Source organism: Lytechinus pictus, unplaced genomic scaffold (assembly GCF_037042905.1).
Source record: "Lytechinus pictus isolate F3 Inbred unplaced genomic scaffold, Lp3.0 scaffold_20, whole genome shotgun sequence".
Lineage (NCBI taxonomy): Eukaryota > Metazoa > Echinodermata > Echinoidea > Temnopleuroida > Toxopneustidae > Lytechinus > Lytechinus pictus.
This window is the reverse complement of record NW_026974141.1, coordinates 8,505,190-8,525,821: the sequence shown is the minus strand read 5'-3', so window position 1 is coordinate 8,525,821 and position 20,632 is coordinate 8,505,190. Positions and strand designations below refer to the sequence as shown.

General features: G+C 37.0%; 1 protein-coding gene across 1 annotated transcript; it reads right to left on the bottom strand.

Moving 5' to 3' along the window:
• Positions 1-627: 627 nt before the first annotated feature.
• On the bottom strand, positions 628-14,159 carry LOC129282429 (mucin-2-like). Its single transcript, XM_064114949.1, has 7 exons — positions 14,069-14,159; positions 12,015-12,249; positions 10,568-10,720; positions 7,430-7,768; positions 6,270-6,493; positions 5,430-5,472; positions 628-1,886 (listed from the first exon to the last, which is right to left on the bottom strand). The coding sequence occupies exons 2-7, from the start codon at positions 12,235-12,237 to the stop codon at positions 1,747-1,749; spliced, it is 1,122 nt and encodes a 373-aa protein (XP_063971019.1). The 5' UTR covers positions 12,238-12,249; positions 14,069-14,159; the 3' UTR covers positions 628-1,746.
• Between the last annotated feature and the right edge of the window lie 6,473 nt (positions 14,160-20,632).

Below are 20,632 nucleotides of genomic sequence, written 5' to 3'. Positions count from 1 at the left end.
TCAAACATGCTGCACACAGGTGGGTGGATACATCCATGCAAGCCTCCATTGTACACTATTCAGTCAAAACGTCATGACACCTCCCCCCCCCCCCCCCCCCTCCTCATAAAGGTCAAGTCTGAATATTTGTTTTGAGCAAATAGAGAAAAATCAAACTAGCATAACACTGCAAATTTCTTCAAGCTTGGATGTAAAATAGGAAAGTTATGACATTTGAATGTTTCGCTTATTTTTCACAAAGCAGTAATATGCACAGCTCAGTGACATGCAAATGAGACAGTCGATGATGTCCCTCACTCACTATTTCTTTTTTTTTATTGTTTGAATTATACAATATTTCATTTTTTACAGATTTTTTAGGATTAAACAATGCTAATTCCACATGTTCAGGGAGGAATGAAATGTTTCACTATACAATGAGAAAATTATAATATTTCATCTTTCTTATAATAAAATACAAATATATAGTGAGTGGATGTCATCAGTCTCGTCATTTGCATACCAACCAGGATGTGCATATAACTGTTTTGTGAAATTAACGAAACTTTAAAATATAACTTTCTTATTTTACACCCGATTTTGATGAAATTTTCAGTGTTATGCTGGTTGGATTTTTTTTTTTTTATTCAAATCAACTTTTTGTTGGGGTGGACTTGTCCTTTAAGTATTTTTCTTAGATTTTGCTTGAGGGGGTAAAATGCTTCAAAGTGATCTGATTAGGAGTGCAATGATTTTGCTTAGCCAAGTAACATGTTAAGTAATTTACTTAGTCAATCAGTGCCCTAAATTGAATACCGCCCTTAAATCTTAATGCGTTCCTGTGGCTAATTTGCACCAAAATATTCACATTCATACACATAAAGCTGCTACTGATCTGGCATGTTTAGAAGGTTTGGCGCATATCACGGAGTTGTTCAATTACCCATAAGTTTAACGAAAAACTTAAAATTTTGAATAAAAATTCAAATTAGTACGATAATCACACAAAATAATGAATGGCAATAAATATGTGTGTTAAAGAAAGTTTGAAAGTTGAGACCAAAATCTATCCCAATGCCCCTAGATGAATGTAAATCCACAGATTTATAATAGGTGATATTTCAAAGTCACCTTTTGTACAAAATTTAGTTTATATTAAAATAATATCTCAATTCAAGGAGGCGTTTTACGCTTTAAAAAAAGACTTCGTCAGGTTTATACACGCAAATACGCCCACGGTATCTTTACGCGTAACCTCATTGACGAGTATGCAGTAGTACACGTCCTCTCAGGATGATCTGACTCATGCGGTGATGTATCACATACCGCACGCAAATGGGACCGATTTTCGGTCACACCTAAATCTTTGTGAAATACTTACCTGATCATAGATGTATTCAGTGAGGAATTTGACGTTGTGTAGCCATTTTCTCTCCGTTTCATGCCGTTTTCTAGCCATTTGATTTTGAAGGCTCATTTTCGCTAATTTTGACTAATTCTGTCTATTCTGACTGCTCTAAAGAAATTAGCAGGGATGTAGTCAATGCCGAACGTTGCAGTGTCACGAGGCCGCTGGAGACTATTTTCTCCCATAGACTTTGTACACGGGCCGAGGCCAAGGCCGGCAAATGTGGCCTAGAGGCCGGCCTCGACTACATCCCAGGACAGTAGTACATGAAACGGCTACAAAACGGTAAATTAGCTGACAGGAATTCCTGAAGGTAATTTAATTGATTAATCGGCTTTGCGTCAAGTTGTACTGAACGTCTAGCTGTAGTAGCCATTGATGAGGTAGTCCACCTTGCTGTATTTCCTCCTCTGGTAGCCCTCGCACCATCTTTTCCCCGACACTACAATCATCGCCAGCAGGAATATGATACCAAAACACAGGGTGACGATGAGAATACCTGCAATGGAGCAATAGGAGAAAGGTCTAGAGCCAGGAATAGAAAATTGGGGGGGGGGAACCTTAAAAAGAATATGAATTCTTGCCATGTCTGCAATACTGTAGTATCCCCAGGACCTATCCTACGAATAGTTGTGATTGATGCCATGAACCTCAACATATGGAAATCCACCATTTTCACAATTTTTCCTACCGGAAATTTGCACAGTTTTTTTGTAAACAAAGAGGAGCATACTATATGTTCAGAACAAAGACGTAACATATACATCATATCTAGGAAATATTTTGCACAAACATGCACCTTTAGATGTTGATGGCTTTCCATAGTTGTGGTTGATTTGATCAATCATAACCCTTTTTAAAGGGGAATCCAGCCTTGGCCACAAAATGTTGGGTTGGGAAGGAGAAAAATAAATTAAACAGAATGGTGAAAGTTTGAAAGAAATCGGACAAGCAATAAGAAAGTTTTAGCTGCTTTAAAATTGAGATCACTAATACTATGTAGATTTCAAATTGGCAACTGGGTAAGTAAATTATGACAAGGGGCAAGGACAACTTTCCCATAGGCCATGTACTTTATTATCAGGGATTTGTGGTTTTCTCCTAAGTACCCATTCCCCTGGGGCAGTAATCTAAATATAACCCAGGTAGTATTTTGTTTTATGTCCTCATGAAACATAAATATAATTTGAAATAAAACTTATGGGAAAAATGACATTTTAGCCATAATATGTATTGGAGTACATGGAAGAGTAGTCCTTGCCTTACATCACTATGACATCCCATATGTGGCCAATTTGAAATCTCCATGGGTATAGTGATTACCAATATATACAACTTTTAAAAAATTCATAACTTTTTTGTTGTTTGTCCAATATTGTTCAAAATTTCACCTATCAACTTGTTTGATTTTTCTTTTCCTTATAAAAACAAGTTTTTATTTGGGTTGCTAGAAGGAGTCACACAGTTTCATCTGCTTCCTATCTTTATCTTAAATCTGAGAAATGGGAGCTGATTCATGTCCCTCCCAACATTTTTTTAGATAAATTCCTAAGATAAGAAGTCCCGACTGCAAAGCCATAACCGCAGCTGCAACGGTAAAGCAATGCTGGTTGCATGCAAGCAATTATAAAGTGCTTAGAGGCGTTGCTCTGATGTAAGGTGCACCTTATATCCGTTCTAGGAATATTCATGAGTTTCCTCAATGACTGATTAGTGAAGTTTTCCACTACATATATATTTTAAGGAGATTAAATATTCAGCATTATTGCACAGTTCGAACCCCTCCCCCACCTCCAGCAAACATATCAAAAACTATACAGAGCTAACGCTGAATCTCGGGTACAGCAGACAGCACAGGCCTGTCGTATAAAAGGAAAGCTCTGGCAATTTTTTGCCAGAAATTTTTTTTAAGTGTTGAGTGTCAGTGAGATAATTATGATTGCTAGAGTTTTTGTTTATTTGCCTGATTTTTTTTTTATCGCAAAAGTTTTTAAAGGGGAAGTTCACCCTGAAGAAAACTTTGTTGTAAAAATAGCAGAAAAAATAATTAAAAATATTGGTGAAGGTTTGAGGAAAATCCGTTAAAGATTAAGAAAGTTATTAGAGTTCAAAGTTTTGTATTTGTGACGTCATAAACAAGCAGCTGCCCCATATGTTATGTAATATAAAATGCATGAATTTTAAATTTTGTATGGTTCCTGATGACTTAATTTGGTTTTCTATTCATGATCGGGTGTGAAATGATTTGTCTATTGATATACAAAAGGTACAGTGAAAACCATTCTCAATTTTCTGAGAAAATGACATTTCATTGATTTTTTACCATTCGCTATGTAGGAATGCGGCTCGCATATGACGTCACAAATCAAGTAATTGAAATTATAATAACTTTTTAATTCTTTGATGAATTTTTCTCAAACTTTCAGGAGTATTTTTTATTATTTTTTCTACTATTTTTACTATAAACATTTTGTCAGGGTGAACTTCCCCTTTAAGGCAACAGGCCCCAGGTTGTCTCTAGTGGGAAACAATCGCAACAGTGGCCAGTGCACCCCCCCCCCCCCTTTTGAGAGTCATAGTCATTATTTTTAATGGGATATGCCATTTCTACACAATTGAGGACCTTTTTTTCGTTCTTCTTCTTTTTTTTTTTTGCTTGTCAATTTTTTCAGGGGAAATTGTGCCCCCCCCCCCTTTTTGGAAAATCCTAGATCCGCCCCTGAATTGCAATGTAGCAGCGACGACACTGATCAGATTCCACTGAACGTGGTGGCTGAACAGATTAAGTTCTGAATGGAGATACGGATCAACCAGAGTCCCGTAAAACACAGAGACTAGCGATTAATCGTACACTTAATTTTCAAGATTGATTGTACGTCATGGTCAGTGCAATCAATCGTAGAAAAAAATTATCTACAATGATTGCTAAAATTCGTGTTAAGGGACCCAGGAGAAGATTATGGAGGTTTATTGTTAAAACAGGAAAGAAGGGATATTAGTGGTGATTAATATATTCATCCTTGGTTGGATTGGCAATATCAATTAATATTACTCCCCACAATACTTTCTCAAGACCTGGTATATTTGCATACTATAAGGCAGAATATTACTATTATTATTATTACATAGGTGATATGCAAATGAGAGTCGATGATGTCAAATACTACAATGTTTGCGGGTTCAACAATAAGGAAGCTCTTTATTGACTCACAATAGGTTGCAACAATGAGGACAAAAATTGAAATATTTCATGTTCAATTAAGACAGAAAAATCATTGAGGGTATCCCCAGTTTCCTCATTTACCACATACAGCTAGGGATAGAAGAAAACTCGGAGTTATTCAGAATCGTGCCGCTCGATTAGTTTTTGGCTTTGGATCCCGAACTCATACTACACCCCTACTTAAGGAACTCCACTGGCTACCTCTATTCGAACGTATTCAGTTTAAAGTCTGTTTATATGTATATAACACTCTAAATCAATTGGCACCTGAATATCTTAATAATACCATCAAAGTATACACACCCTCTCGTAATCTTCTGTCAATCACTGACACATGCAGACTTTGCATTCCCTTGTCAAAACTCTCCTCTGCCGAAAAACGTTGTGCTGTAGCAGCTGCCAAGACTTGGAATGCTATCCCTCTTTCAATAAAAAATGCTTCCAGTGTTCTTGGCTTCAAATCTTCTCTTAAGACATACCTTTTTCCTCAATTATTAATTTCCCTTTTTATCTTGAATATTGTGGTAATTATTGCAAATGTTAAATTATCATTCATACATTTTACGAGCTATGGTACTTTTTGTTTTTAGCGCCTCTAGATATCCATTATTATTATTACATGTAGGATGCAAATATAACTTAATGTGAAATCAGTCGAACTTTATCTGTCATAATCTTCCTATTTTTCAATCTGATTTTGATCAAATTTTCAGCAACATGTTTGCATAATATTGTTCTATTTTATTTTCGTCAAAACATTCCAATGGAATTGTCCTATCATTCATCACAGTTGTATTTTTTTTTCTTTTAAAAACTTACTTGTCTGTGTTACTGTGGTTCTATTGATGTTGTCAGGAATAACCTGAAATATAAAAAGAGGATACAAGTAGGGAAAATATTAATCATTAATATTAACTCAAATTACAGACATGCTTAGTTGCCAGCATGAGACATGAGACTCCCGCATTAAGGCTTGGTCCCACTGCACGTACGGATGCAGAGACGATGTAAAACGGAAAATAATCTTGGCATCATTTGGAAACGTTATGTATCCGTTGTGTACTCTTTGCATACACGTTTCATGTGCTCTAATCGATCCATCGAGCATCCGTCCACTGTGAATTCATTGTTTGCCAATTTTGTCCATTGTCTGGAGCGGATGGAGCCATCCAGAAATTCTGCTTGTCCGCTGTATCCGTTGTGAGTACATTTTGTGTCCGTCGCCCAGTGGGACCAGGCCTTTAGGGACTCTTGCTCATTCTCCAAAATCTTTTTTCTCATGCCTGTATCACAGCCAACCCTTATACATGACCAACCACCCAAAAACCAGAATGTTCTGTGTAAAAAGCCCAAATAATAATTTGGTGTTCAAGAAGTAAACATTATAAAATTGGCCGACTTGAAAGAACAATTCTTCTTTATACTGACAAAATTTGAAGTTGGTCAGTTTTATAAAAGCCGAGGTACCAGTATCTTTGACACAAGTTTTACTGGACAGTCCGGACTGCTTGGAAGTTTCACTGAGACTACACAGCGTACATATCTCCTTCTACTTGCTCGAGTAAATGCCAAACTTAAAAAAAAAAAATTCTCCTCACTCTGATCTCTCACTGAATTTCTTCAAAATTCAAACAAATATAAAGAAAATTTCAAACCTACCTCTCCTTGGTCATTGCTTCCTTCCGGGCCACTTTGAGTAGCATTGATTGGCTGAGATGTATTACTTTGAGGCTTCTGATTGGTTGATTGTGAAACTGGACTGGTCCATGATTTGGGACTGAGGGTGGAGTCAGCTATACCGGATTTTGTTGCAGGTTTAGCTGTAGCTTTGGTTATTGGAACCTTGGGACTTCCTGTTGTTTTGGGCTTAGGGGTTGGGATATCTAAAAATCAAAATAAAAGGAACTTAAAGAATTTGAAATACATTTAAGTGAGAACTAAAAGTTGGCACCCAACGACTGATCCCCAGTGTCGTTCTTAATATCGTACATAACTTATAATCATGAAATGCCACCCTGGTCTAAAAATAACTATAAGATGATATATATTTCACTCATTTGTATGCCAGTTTGACTTATTGTTTATATCACTCCAATATTCAACACTGAATACAAGAAAAGCAAAGCTGAAAACACACATACATGTACATGTAGCAAGAATATCACTGCAACAAAGCTGTAGGTGTAACAGAAATTTGCTTGGAAGCTGTCGTTGATACCATTCAGAACAAAACAATATTAAATTGTTTTTAATCAAGTAAAAAATAATGAATCATTAATATTTTTTTGACTGGGAACAGAAACTGCTATTCATTTTTGTACATGAAATAATATTTTTGATGAATTTCGGGCCCGATATACACTTACAAAGTGCTGCATACTGTAAGTTTAGAAGCACAAAATTGGTCTTAAAAAAATCATACTAAGTTTTTTTTGGGACTGGTAACAGAAACTGCTATTCATTTACGTACATGAAATCATATTTTTGATGAATTTCGGGACCGATATACACTTACAAAGTGCTGCATACTTTAAGTTTAGAAGCACTAAACACATATTGGTCTAAAAATACATCATGCTGAGTAAAACTAAAACATCAACCAGGAAGGGGGACATACTTCTTTGCGACCTCTTTCTCTGTAACTATTTCTTTTAAGCAGAATATTTAAGTTATCTGCAAAACTTAAAATGTATTATGAGTAGACAATGCTGATGCATTTTGGATGACAGTATAGCTCAACACTATATTGTGTTGCTGATCTTTGCTGTGCACAGAACTTGTTTCTCTGCAATTTATATGAACAAGTCTGATATATATACCTGTTGCTGCCACAGTTGTTAGTGGTAGTGGCGGTGCATTTGTGATAGCAGGTTTAGATGGAGGTGATGTTAGTGATGATGAGTTGAGGGCACCGTTCAGGTCATCAAGGGCTCCCGCAGAGTCATTAGTGGGGATTGCATCCGTGGAAGACGGTGTTGGTTTAGAAGACACAGCAGAGGTTGAGGTTGGGGAAGAGGTTGACGAAGAGGTAGGGGGAGAGGAAGGGGAAGAGGAAGGAGGCGTGGATGTGCCAGCTGATTCAGGTTGACTTACAGGAGACGAAGGAGGAGGGGGATTAGTAGGCGTGGTTGGAGGCGGAGGAGTTGTTGGTGGGGTAGCTGCGTGAGAAGATGTCGGAGCAGAGAAGGATGAGAGAGAAGATGAAATGGTTTTTCCCTTAGAGTTGGGATCGTTACTAAATGGGTGTGAAGGGGTCAAGGTGAACTTTGAAACAGGATGGCTTCTCTTACGAGTGGTGCTACGAAGTGTCATGAATGGAGATGATGAAAAGGAGATTGATGATGGTGATGATGACGAAGATGATGATGATGACGATGATGACGATGATTGAACTGAAACTGGTTGTGATGTTGATGAGGAGGGTGAAGATGATGCCGATGGAAATAGTGATTGTGGTGATGATGATGATGGTGGTGATGATGGTGATGATGATGGTGATAATGATGATGGTGATAATGGTGATGATGATGGTGATGATGATGGTGATAATGATGATGGTGATGAGGATGATGATGGTGATGATGATGGTGATGATGATGGTGATAATGATGATGATGGTGATGAGGATGATGGTGATAACGATACTGCTGATGGTGGTAGTGATGACAAATGATCCTTAGAAGGATTATGAGCTACAGGAAAGACATCATCAAAAGATTTTGCCTTGCTCGATGAAGAAATAGGCTTTTTGTGAGAACGGACCCTCTTTCTTATTACATTGTCTTGCAATAGGTCAGGATAAATAGAGCGGCGAACTACATGTTGACGTTTAGAATTAGAATGCAACAGATGAACTAAACCAGATTTCAATATCAATTCTATATCAATTCAGAAGAAAAGAAATATGATCAGTTTGTATACAAGAAACAGAAGGGGAACAGGGATAAAAAGTAACATATAAAAAGAATGAATATGGCATGGTCAAAAGAGTTATCATCTTGCAGATTAAAGGACAAGTCCACCCCAACAAAAAATTGATTTGAATAAAAAGAGAAAAATCCAACAAGCATAACACTAAAAATTTCATCAAAATCGGATGTAAAATAAGAAAGTTGTAACATTTTAAATTTTCGCTTAATTTCACAAAACAGTTAGATGCACATCCTGGTTGGTATGAGACTGATGACGTCATCCACTCACTATTTCTTTTGTATTTTATTACATGAAAAATGAAATATTCTAATTTTCTCCTCCTTGTCAAGTGAACCAGTGATTAATGCCTCCCTGAACACATGGAATTAACATTGTTTAATACTATATGATTCAGTCAAGTCGGTCCCTATGGTCAAATCTGTAAAAAATGAAATATTGTTTAATTCAAACAATAAAAAACAAAAGAAATAGTGAGTGATGGACATCATTGACTGACTCATTTGCATGTCACTGAGTTGTGCATATCACTGTTTTGTGAAAAATAAGCGAAACTTTAAAATGCCATAACTTTCTTATTTTACATCCAATTTTGATGAAATTTTCAGTGTTATGCTAGTTTGATTTTTCTCTATTTATTCAAATCAACATTTTTCTGGTGTGGAATTGACCTTTAATAAATCATAATTCCAAAGCCCTTTGTATAATGGTCACAAATTTATAATTTCCCCAATTCAATGGCAATGTTTTGGCCTAAATCCCTTTTTTCTTTATTTTTGGCGGGGGGGGGGGGGGTTATGGGGTTATCAATTCCTATCATTAACCCTGTACTGCAACAGCTTAGACTGAGTATTCTTTTTCAAACGTAGTGCGGGCAAACAAAAATTGATGGAAATTAAAATTGAAATTGGTATTGGTATTCATGAAGATGATTTATTGATCAATAAAATATACATGAAGGTGTTAACAACAAACAACTGGCATGGGATTAGAGCATGAATGAAATGGATACAATTGAATAGGCAATATTTTTTTTAATATATATGTGGAGGTGGTGATGGCAGCTGGCTGCAGTTAAACATTATGATGAAAAACAAATTCAGAAATCGGTTTCTTTTACAAACATTATGGAAACAGTTAACAGCAATTTTGAAACCTTTCAAATCAATCTAGTTTGTATTGTACCATCCCTGACTGTTGGAAGAAAAGAAATTTGAATACAGGTTTGTTTTTCTTACATTTTATACAGTTGTGTTTTGTTAAAGGACAAGTCCAGCCCAACAAAAAATTGATTTGAATAAAAAGAGAAAAGTCCAACAAGCATAACCCTGAAAATTTCATCAATATCGGTGGTAAAATAAGAAAGTTTTTAATGTTGTTTAATTTTGCAAAAAAAGTTATATATGCACATGAGACGACTGATGACATCATCCACTCACTTTTTCTGTTGTATTTTATTAAATGAAATATCAAATACTGTAATTTTCTCCACACTGTCATGAGAAAGGCTTTTTATTCCTCCCTGAATATGTAGAAATACTATTTTTTAACATTTTATGATTCAGTTAAGTTGGTCTTTATAAATAAATAAAAGTGAAATAATTCAAACAAAAACAAAAGAAATAGTGAGGGACTTCATCTATTTTCTCATTCGCATGTCACTGAGTTGTGCATAACTATTTTGTGAAAAAAAAAGAGAAACATTAATTTGTCATAACTTTCTTATTTCACATCCAATTTTGCTAAAATAGTCAGCATCATGCTTTACATAGAATTTTTTCTTTATAGATTCATTTTAAAATTTTCTGGGGTGGTCTTGAGAGCACGGAACATAAGGTTTAGAATGCCAAGGACACAGAAATCAGGGTCCACTTCAAAAAGACTTGTTATAATAAATAACAAGTTCAGTATCAGCCAATCAAATCAAACGATATCAGTAGCTTTACACTGTTATTGCAAATTGATTTAATAATGTAACAAGTTTTATAAAAACGGGCCCCTGGTGTCACAATTCAAGAGTTACTTACGATGCTTAACTGCGATTGCCGTGAAGTCCGAGTGTCGAACGTGCTTTGTGAAACAAACATCTTCTTGACTGCCATCAGGTATACACTGGACAAGAAAACAATTCATTGCTTCTGGGTTGGCTTGGAAATGATACACCGCAAATGTACACCATTCTGCACAAAAGAAAAACGGGGAACAAATCTAAGAATACATATACCTAATAAAGTTACATAACTTCCCAAAAATCTAGATTTATTTTTGCCATCGATATAAAACTATTGAAAATAAATGCAATTCATGCATGATAATATGTGATCAAGCATGGCAACACCCACAAAAAGTAGCACCGTGTGATTTCCAGTACAAGGACATTAAAATGGTATGGCTTGATAGAGTTTTTCTATGGACTACAAAAACAAAATGGATGTACCAAACAAACAAAAATTGCTGTTTTAACAGTTTTAATTAGACCCATATTTTGTCTTTTAAGATTATTTTGGAATTTATTCTTCTTTGTGAGAACCAAAGTATTCTCCTCATTTTGAGTTCCAGTAAAAAAAAAAGATTTTTTTTGTTGATATTTTTATGTAATCAAGAACAGGATACCTATAAATTAGTGTGACAAATTTGGGGCCAATTTGATGACCCCTTCTAGAATACATGTACTATGAACTAATTATAACCCTCTCTTTGTCACCCTAAACAATAGTGTGAGGCTCAGCGTCAATAGATTTGTCAACTTTAATCCCTCTTTTCTCAAAAGCAACATTCTATGGTAGTCAATGTTCTTCTCCTAGGGACAACCAATTAAGAGTTATTTTAAAGCTGAGATTCTCCTCTCTCAGTCGAGATATTAAACTGAAAATTCATATATATCTGGCAACTTTTGTGGGTTTTCATTTGCCATGCCTGGTCACATACAGTGCGTCCCAGAAAAAAAAAACTTGGATTCCCATGTCTTTTTTCTTCAAAGTCAAATAAATTATGATATCTAATTAACATCATCATACCATTCAATTATGTACCTCTATATTTTGATACCTAATATAAGACAAACACTGCACACATTAATGAGCAAGACGAGTTTGAAATTTTAATGTCAAAATCCGGTTGTGCAGACAAATTTGACAAGATTGGTTCGTGATACGACAACCATGCTTATGTTAGACAACTGGCTCATTAGCATTTTAATTTTTTTTTTTTTTTCGTCTCATTGATCCCTGAATTGAGAGTGGACTCAGATTCACATGTGAGTTTCTGCACAAATCGTTTCTGGTATGCGTCAATACTTATTGCTAGTAAGCTGCAAAGTGTGAACGATTTGCTAAACTGTCGATCATAAATTAAAGACGAGATTCCACTCATACTACAAGTATCACATTTATTGTAAAAACATATTTGATAATTGTGAAATCCATCTCTGAATAAAGGTTTCCTTTTTTTGTGGGATGCACTGTATATCCTCACCTCCCTCTGATTCACAGCAAGCTTCCGCGCACTTGATCTTGTTTTCGGTGTGGAGATCCGTTCTCACTTTGGCTCCGGCGTTTTCCGACTCTGCAACTTGAAGGACATGATCTTCCTTGAAGATGAACTGGCATCTGTCATCGGGCGAAGCGAGCGTCTCTGGGATGAAGCCGAAGGAGAGGAGAACAGCAACCCTGAACAGGTGCTGCAAGGAAGCCATCATCTGTGCCCTGGGCTAGAGAGGGAAGAGAATAAAGTTGAATCAGAGAGATTGCAAGAATTAGATGTAGATATGCCTAGTTCACTTAAATGCAATTATGTTATAGACGGTCAGTAGAGATGGATGAAATCCGTCTCATTTTCTACTCTTATTTGGACATATATATATAGGCCTAGGCCTAACGTTCATGACGTTACATCTACAATCTATAGATACTAGAGGATGAATTTTTTCTCCTTTTTTCAATGGAAAAAAAAACATTCAAAGCTCAGGAGAGTAGTGAAATCACAGACCTTCTTAAAAATAATGTTGACTTAGCCTTGGTGGGCCTAACTTTAGTTTTAAGACAAGACATATCAGCCTGCAGTGTAACCCAGGAAGCTCCGGCCTGCGAAGCGGGCCAGAGCCCAGGACTCGTCCGTGTAATATTAGGCAGACATGGGAACTCTCCAAAATGGGGTAGAATGGGGTCGCAATAGCACTCCAAATAAAAGGGGGAAAAATAAATGATGCACTTGCCTCGATTATATGAAGGTCTATCGTGACACAGAATCCTGACATCCAGGCACAAACTGGACCCTCAAAAAAAGGAAAAGTTAGACCTATGTCGTGTACGTTCGTTCTCGCTATCGATCAGCTATTTTGTTTTCAATTTTAAAAGAAAGGGAATGAACGAGACAGAAGTTTTCCTTTTTTGAGGGTCCAGTTTGTGCCTCGATGTCAGGATTCTGTATCACGATAGACCTTCATCCATATAATCCAAGGTGCATTGTAAGTGCATAATTCATTTCTCCCCCTTTTATTTCCTTTATTACCTTTATTACCGGATCTACTGGAAAAATGCAATTACTTATGCAGTCGTGTTTCCAGGTCTATCACTGTTGCTATCTCCATCTAACTATTAAAATAATGTGTGCCTGTGTGCTGTGCCAGAGTTACTATTCCCAAGGGTGAGTATATTGCACTGCAGACCAAAACTTGTCTAACTGTGACTTGAATCTGTTCAACGTTGATGCAGTAACTATCTCTGCCGGCAAGGAGTTCCAGTCATTTACAACTCTGGCACTGAAAGTATTTTTTCTAACATCTAGTCTGCTTCTCCTCACATACAATTTGGGGTGCTATTGCGACCCCATTTTAGAGTGTACCCTTTGCCTAATACACGGACGAGTCCTAGGCTCCAGCCCGCAAAGCTGGGTTACCTGCAGTGGAAACTTTAATCTGTCTCATCCGATGACCTGAAATTGAATAAGGTTTATCACTAATCAGGACCGCAGGCCGCAATGCATTATGGGAAATCGAAAAGGGGGCAATCAAGCTAGCTCCGCGCACTGTCTGTAGTGTGCGGAGCTAACTTGATTGCCCCCTTTTCAATCCCATAACGCATTGCGGTTCGGATTAGCGATAAACCTGATTTCACTTCAGCGTGGATTTAAATTTGATTTGATTCTTTTAATTTTATCAATATTATTTTTCAAACATAGCCTACTCTTCTACAACAGTTACTCGACGATTTCGGCCATATCAAGGACCAGGCTGAGCTCCCACGCTTTCTTGGCTCTTGGGCCTGTCTTGGGTTTGAGACAATTTGACTTTACTGTCCCCGACTTCCCAATCAATTCCCAGTGCCATCACCGCCCCACCACCCTCCCGGCTCTCTCGGCGTGTCAGTGGCCTAATTCAAGCCTGGCTACACGTAAAGCAGCGGCATCGACAGGTAGACGAGGCCGAGGGAATATACAGATACTTACTCGCATTAAACCAACACAAAACTCTAACATCCAAACCCACATCTCACATAAAAGATATACCATAGGAATAACAAGTCCCTTACCCAATTCAATACCGTATTAATATCAAAACAGAAAGAGAAACCAAAAATTTCCCGAAGTCGGACTCGGAGAGAATGTAAACATCCACGTAAAACTATGCATATAACGGACAGTAGATGGCAGTATTACTCTAGGATCTTACTATACTTGAGATGTCTCGAGTGTTTTTTATTTTTGTTATTGTTGTTCAATGCAGACTCTATATTGTTTATTTATCTCAGTTTTAAATTTCGATATGAGCATTTTCTGATTGAATGTGTAGATTCGTCTAAGTTTGGACTGAAACATAGAAAGTTCCTGTCTAAAGAAAAATTATATCCCAACAAATAGGCCCTAAACATAAACATGACTCAAGAAATGAATATAAATTCTGCTGAGTTATATTCCCTATCATGATGTTGAATTTTATTTGTTTTCGTTTTTAAATATGCAAAAATAAAAGAAAATTGACCTATGGTTTACTTATACGAAAACGAGCTTATTTTGTGGACATTTTCGTCAGAAGCGACACTGCAGACACATCCGCTTCAAGTATGTTTTATTTCATTTTATTTTTTGTATGCTCGTTTCATTTGTGTTTAATTCTTTATTTTTTTTGCTTGCATTTTTGCACATTATGTATGTTTGTTTGCCTGTCTGATTTTAAGTGGGTCTTTTCGTTTGTTTTCTTGTTTGTTTGTTTGACAGTACCTCTCCAAATTACTCATTGTCTCCTAGTCCAGTAGATATGTGAAAAAGATGCTCGAATCTGGCAGAAAGTGTGAAATTTGGCATACAGGGGTATTTTTGGGCGCTGATTTCAAAAATTGCCGGCCCCAAGCGATTTGACCATCGGGTCGGCCGCCATTTTGAAATCCAAAATGGCCGCCATGAAAAATCATTAAATGTCATTTTCTTGAGTTTTTCATGTCATGTGACACTGAAATTTGGCATATAGGGGTATTTTGAGGCACTGATTTCAAATATTGCCGGCCCCCAGCAATTTGACCATTTGGCCGGCGGCAAAATGGCCGCCATCTTGAAATCCAAGATGGCCGCCATGATATATTATTGCAATCATTTTCTCGAGTTTTATATGAACTGCGGTATTGAAATTTGGCATATAGGCTTAATTTGGGGTGCTGATTTCAAAAATTGCCGGCCCCAAGCGATTTGACCATCGGGTCGGCCGCCATTTTGAAATCCAAGATGGCCGCCATGAAAAATCATTAAATGTTGTTTTCTTGAGTTTTTCATGTCATGTGACACTGAAATTTGGCATATAGGGGTATTTTGAGGCACTGATTTCAAATATTGCCGGCCCCCACCAATTTGACCATTTGGCCGGCGGCAAAATGGCCGCCATCTTGAAATCCAAGATGGCCGCCATGATATATTATTGCAATCATTTTCTCGAGTTTTATATGAACTGCGGTATTGAAATTTGGCATATAGGCTTAATTTGGGGTGCTGATTTCAAAAATTGCCGGCCCCAAGCGATTTGACCATCGGGTCGGCCGCCATTTTGAAATCCAAGATGGCCGCCATGAAAAATCATTAAATGTTGTTTTCTTGAGTTTTTCATGTCATGTGACACTGAAATTTGGCATATAGGGGTATTTTGAGGCACTGATTTCAAATATTGCCGGCCCCCACCAATTTGACCATTTGGCCGGCGGCAAAATGGCCGCCATCTTGAAATCCAAGATGGCCGCCATGATATATTATTGCAATCATTTTCTCGAGTTTTATATGAACTGCGGTATTGAAATTTGGCATATAGGCTTAATTTGGGGTGCTGATTTCAAATATTGCTGGCCCCAAGTGATTTGACCATCGGGTCGGCCGCCATTTTGAAATCCAAGATGGCCGCCATGAGAAATCATTAATGTCATTTTCTTGAGTTTTACATGATGTGTGACACTGAAATTTGGCATATAGGGGTATTTTTAGGCACTGATTTCAAATATTGCCGGCCCCCAGCAATTTGACAATTTGGTCGGCGGCAAAATGGCCGCCATTTTGAAATCCAAGATGGCCGCCATGAAAACTCATTAAATGTCATTTTCTTGATTTTTACATGATATGTGACACTGAAATTTGGCATATTGGGGTATTTTGAAGCACTGATGTCAAATATTGCCGGCCCCCAGCAATTCGATCTCCAGGTCAGCGACAAAACGGCCGCCATCTTAAAATCCAAGATGGCCGCCATGAAAGATAATTTGCTCAAGTCTTACGTATGGCCTGTAACACTTTAGATTTGGAGAAAAACTTGATCTTTGCATCGTTGATCAATGAAAAAAAGATAATAAATAGATGCTATTTTGAATTCCAATATGGTTACCAAGTTTGAATGATGTACAACATTATAATGGTGAGTATAACCCATTGTATAGGCACTGAAAACAAATCGAACACAAGCACATCTTTGTCCGTTGCAAGGATTACAATACTTTGGCACCCTTAATTGCTGATATAGATGTTACTTAAGTATGAAGCACCATACATACACAAACCAGCTAGCTTCTTCTGCAGTTACACATTTGAAGTGGCTTTGGTTGAATAATAACCATCCGGAACAATCATTTTCTGTTGAGAGGCTGTAAATTATTTCTTCATATGATCTGCAGTATTGCACTTTGACATATCGACGGAGTGTGGGGTGCTTATTTAAAATATTGCTGGCCCTCAGTGATCTGATCCCGAGTCAGAAGCAAAATGTCAGCCATCTTGAAATCCAAGATGGCTGCCATGAAAAAAGATCATTGAAAAAAATCACTTTATCTAGTATCACATAACGTATTATTTTAAAGTTTGGCATCTAGGGATATTGAAAATGCCCCCAGTAATCTGTCCAATAGATATGCTGCAAAATGGCCACATCTTGAAATCTAGAGAGGATCTACTGTCATGAAAATTCATCAAAATCATTTTCTTGGTTTTAAATAATTTGAGGCACTGCATTTTAGACATACAGGCAAGTTTTTGGCCTGCTGGGGCCCGTTTCTCAACATCATCATAAGTCTAACTTCTTGACTAAATTGGAGATAGTGAGCTACTTGTCCGCTAACCGTTTCACGAAGCCCTCTTTACCAAGATCGGGTATAACAACCTCACTAAATATTTATGACACCTCCGAACCTGTCATAACTTCTTTCTTAATGACGTAGTGGCATCACGTGGGTAGACTATGACATGCAAAAGTGCCTAGAAATTTTAAAATTATAATCTTACGTAATCAATCATAGAGGTTGAAATTACATCACAAAACAAGTGGGTTAATGCATTCAATGATAATTGTAATACAAAGAAACTATAAAAACTGTTGGTAAAACGCCACAAAACCATTCATTTTGAAATAGTAAAATGATTTAACTGATAAAGATTCTACCACGTCAGGCCATCCATAACTGAACTCGTATTTGTTGTTTTCAGACCCCTATTAACAGTTGGATAAATTCTATCTCTAATTTTTGCATATAATTTGTCAAATATCGTATGTTTCGGTATCAATGATTAAAAAAGTTTCGTTAAACTGTATTTTAATGACGTTTGGAATCGTAAAAGACCGTATAATTATCATCATTTTACAAAGAAAATCGTTATGGTTTACTTTCGTAAACTATTGAAATTGGATATCCCGGGGGTACCCATCTCAACGTCCACAGGTGATTTTTTAGTCATGAAATGAATTATTCATAATTTAATTTCTCTGCAATAGAATGCTCCAGTCTTCATGGTCTAAGTATGTATGATGCAGAATTCACCTATGTTATTATTTTGAAAAGATTTGTTTCCCAATTCATCACAATATTTGCAATTTTGTCATAATTTTTCTTTTTGAAAATTATGCTATTTTGTGACTAAGGCTACGTCTCGTCTGCTCTTTTTACCGATAGTATCGATATCGAGGTATTCTAGTTAGGAAGCCTTTCGAGAAACAGGTTTAGTAAGATTGGAACTAACTCCGTGGTTGGTGGATAAAGATATGACTAACTTGTCCATGTGTTGAGAAACGGGCCCCTGGTTTGAAAATATTGCTCCAATAATTGCAATATTTTATTACAAATCAACATGAAGAAAACTGCTCCAGACTTGAAGTACTGATGGTTATAGTGGTATGATGATGATGATGAAATTAATATCAATGATGGATGATAATAATACACATTTTATTGTTCAAAATAGAATTCAGTAACAGAAATGCTCCGAAAATTTATTTTGCCCATACCCTGTAGATCGTGAGCCCGGCAGCAATTTAGCAGCGCCACACAGTCAGACGTTGCTCTATCCCTTAAAAAGGGGAGTTCACCCCGGAGAAAAGTTTGTTGTAAAAACAAAAGAAAATATGATATAAAAATGATATAGGTGGATCCATCAAAGATATTAGAATTTTAAGTTTTTGATTTGTGACGTCATATAGGCTACTGTACGAGCAGCTGCCCCATTATGTTGTGTGATATAAAATGCATAAATGGTTCATCATGGGTATTTTTTTATCTTTCTGGAGCGGGTGTGAAATCATTTGTTTGTTGATATACCGAGGCTTCAATAAAAACATTTTGATTTTTTTAGGAGGCTACATTTCATTGATTTTGTACTATAAGAAACATGGGGAAACTGCTTGCATCTAACGTCACAAATAGACCAAATGAAATTCCAATAGTTTTTTTAATATTTGATGGAATTTCCTCAAACCTTCAATATTTTTTCATTATTTATTCTGTTATTGTTTCAATAAACTTTTTGTCAGGTTGAACTTCCCTTTAATTCGTTGACCGCCAAACAGGTTAGAAGAAACTCCCCTCTTTTAACATATTTTGGTCTAATGCTGTCGGAACTTGAACTCCCGATCTCCCGATCGAGAGGCGAACATGCTCCCATTGTCAGATTGTCGAACACACGATGGATATCCAAAAATGTCAAATTTCAAAATAATAACTACGTTATAATTATGATACTTATTTTTTTAATGAATTTTTTTATGGCAGCCATCTTGGATTTCAAGATGGCTGCCATAAATTGGATGAACATTACTGAATTCGAGAGAAGTCAATGGAGATCACAGGGAAATCCCAGTTGTGGGCGATTTCATCAAACTTAAAACATGTGTAGAAAGCAACTCGGACGCAAAAAGAAAGCTTATTTTCTTCTCTTTCGACTGATGATACATATATTTTGATTGCTTGAAAACACTTGGTTATTTACCATCTAATCAAAAGACACATATCATAATTTCACCCAAGACCACAATAATATATGCATGTGCGTAAGCCCGTTTTTATACAGTATTCAATGGTGCTTCAGCAATGTGCCCGTACCGCACGTTCCAGGCACAAATTTTGTGTTTCATTTTTAGCCATCGAACCCATGACGATATACATTGTTTAGCTCAAAATTTTACATTTTCTTGTCGAAAAATTATGAATTCCACAATATATAATTTGCAAGAGAAGTTCAGTTGTTGAAATCTATCATATGCGATATAGCTCCCATCGTTTTGCCTGTAAAACGGGAAATCTACGCAGTTTCAGACTCGTAGCAAGGATTGGCGATAGTACCATGACAAATCTGTGTGGTGGAATAGTGTATTCCATGGAGGGTGAAATCAAGCTCATACAACAACGGTCACCCTTCGCACCCATTGTTCACCTGACATGTATATCTACCATGCACCCCTATCAACGTGTCTTTATGTATTGGTGATACGCTTAAGTGCACTCGAACGTTTGCAGTGAAAGGGAGAAGAAATTTGAGGTCTTATTTTTCGATATGCATGGCGGCCATCTTGGATTTCAAAATGGCGGCCGACCCGATGGTCAAATCACTTGGGGCCGGCAATATTTAAAATCAGCACCCCGAATGCCAAATTTCAATACCGCAGTTCACATAAAACTCGAAAAAATGATTGCAATAATATATCATGGCGGCCATCTTGGATTTCAAGATGGCGGCCATTTTGCCTCTGACCAAATGGTCGAATTGCTGGGGCTGGCAATATTTGAAATCAGTGCTTCAAAATCCCTAAACTGTGCCAAATTTTAGTGTCACATGTCACGTAAAACTCAAGAAAATTACATTAATGATTTCTCTTGGCGGCCATTTTGGATTTCAAAATGGCGGCCGACCCAATGGTCAAGTCACTTGGGACTGGCAAAATTTGAAATCAGCACCCCGAATTAAGCCTATATGCCAAATTTCAATAGCGCAGTTCATATAAAACTCGAGAAAATGATTGCAATAATATATCATGGCGGCCATCTTGGATTTCAAGATGGCGGCCATTTTGCCTCTGACCACATGGTCGAATTGCTGGGGGCTGGCAATATTTGAAATCAGAGCCTCAAAATACCCATATATGCCAAATTTCAGTGTCACATGCCATGTAAAACTCAAGAAAATGACATTTAATGATTTTTCATGGCGGCCATCTTGGATTTCAAAATGGCGGCCGACCCAATGGTCAAATCGCTTGGGGCCGGCAATTTTTGAAATCAGCACCCAAAATTAAGCCTATGTGCCAAATTTCAGTACCGCAGTTCATATAAAACTCGAGAAAATGATTGCAATAATATATCATGGCG

Coding starts and splice junctions, on each gene's coding strand:
- LOC129282429 (XM_064114949.1), bottom strand. CDS start 12,237: ATGATGGCTTCCTTGCAGCACCTGTTCAGGGTTGCTGTTCTCCTCTCC. Junction 6,494..7,429: donor AACAACTGTGGCAGCAACAG/GTATATATATCA, acceptor TTTGATTTTTAG/ATATCCCAACCCCTAAGCCC. Junction 5,473..6,269: donor GAAGCAATGACCAAGGAGAG/GTAGGTTTGAAA, acceptor TTTATATTTCAG/GTTATTCCTGACAACATCAA.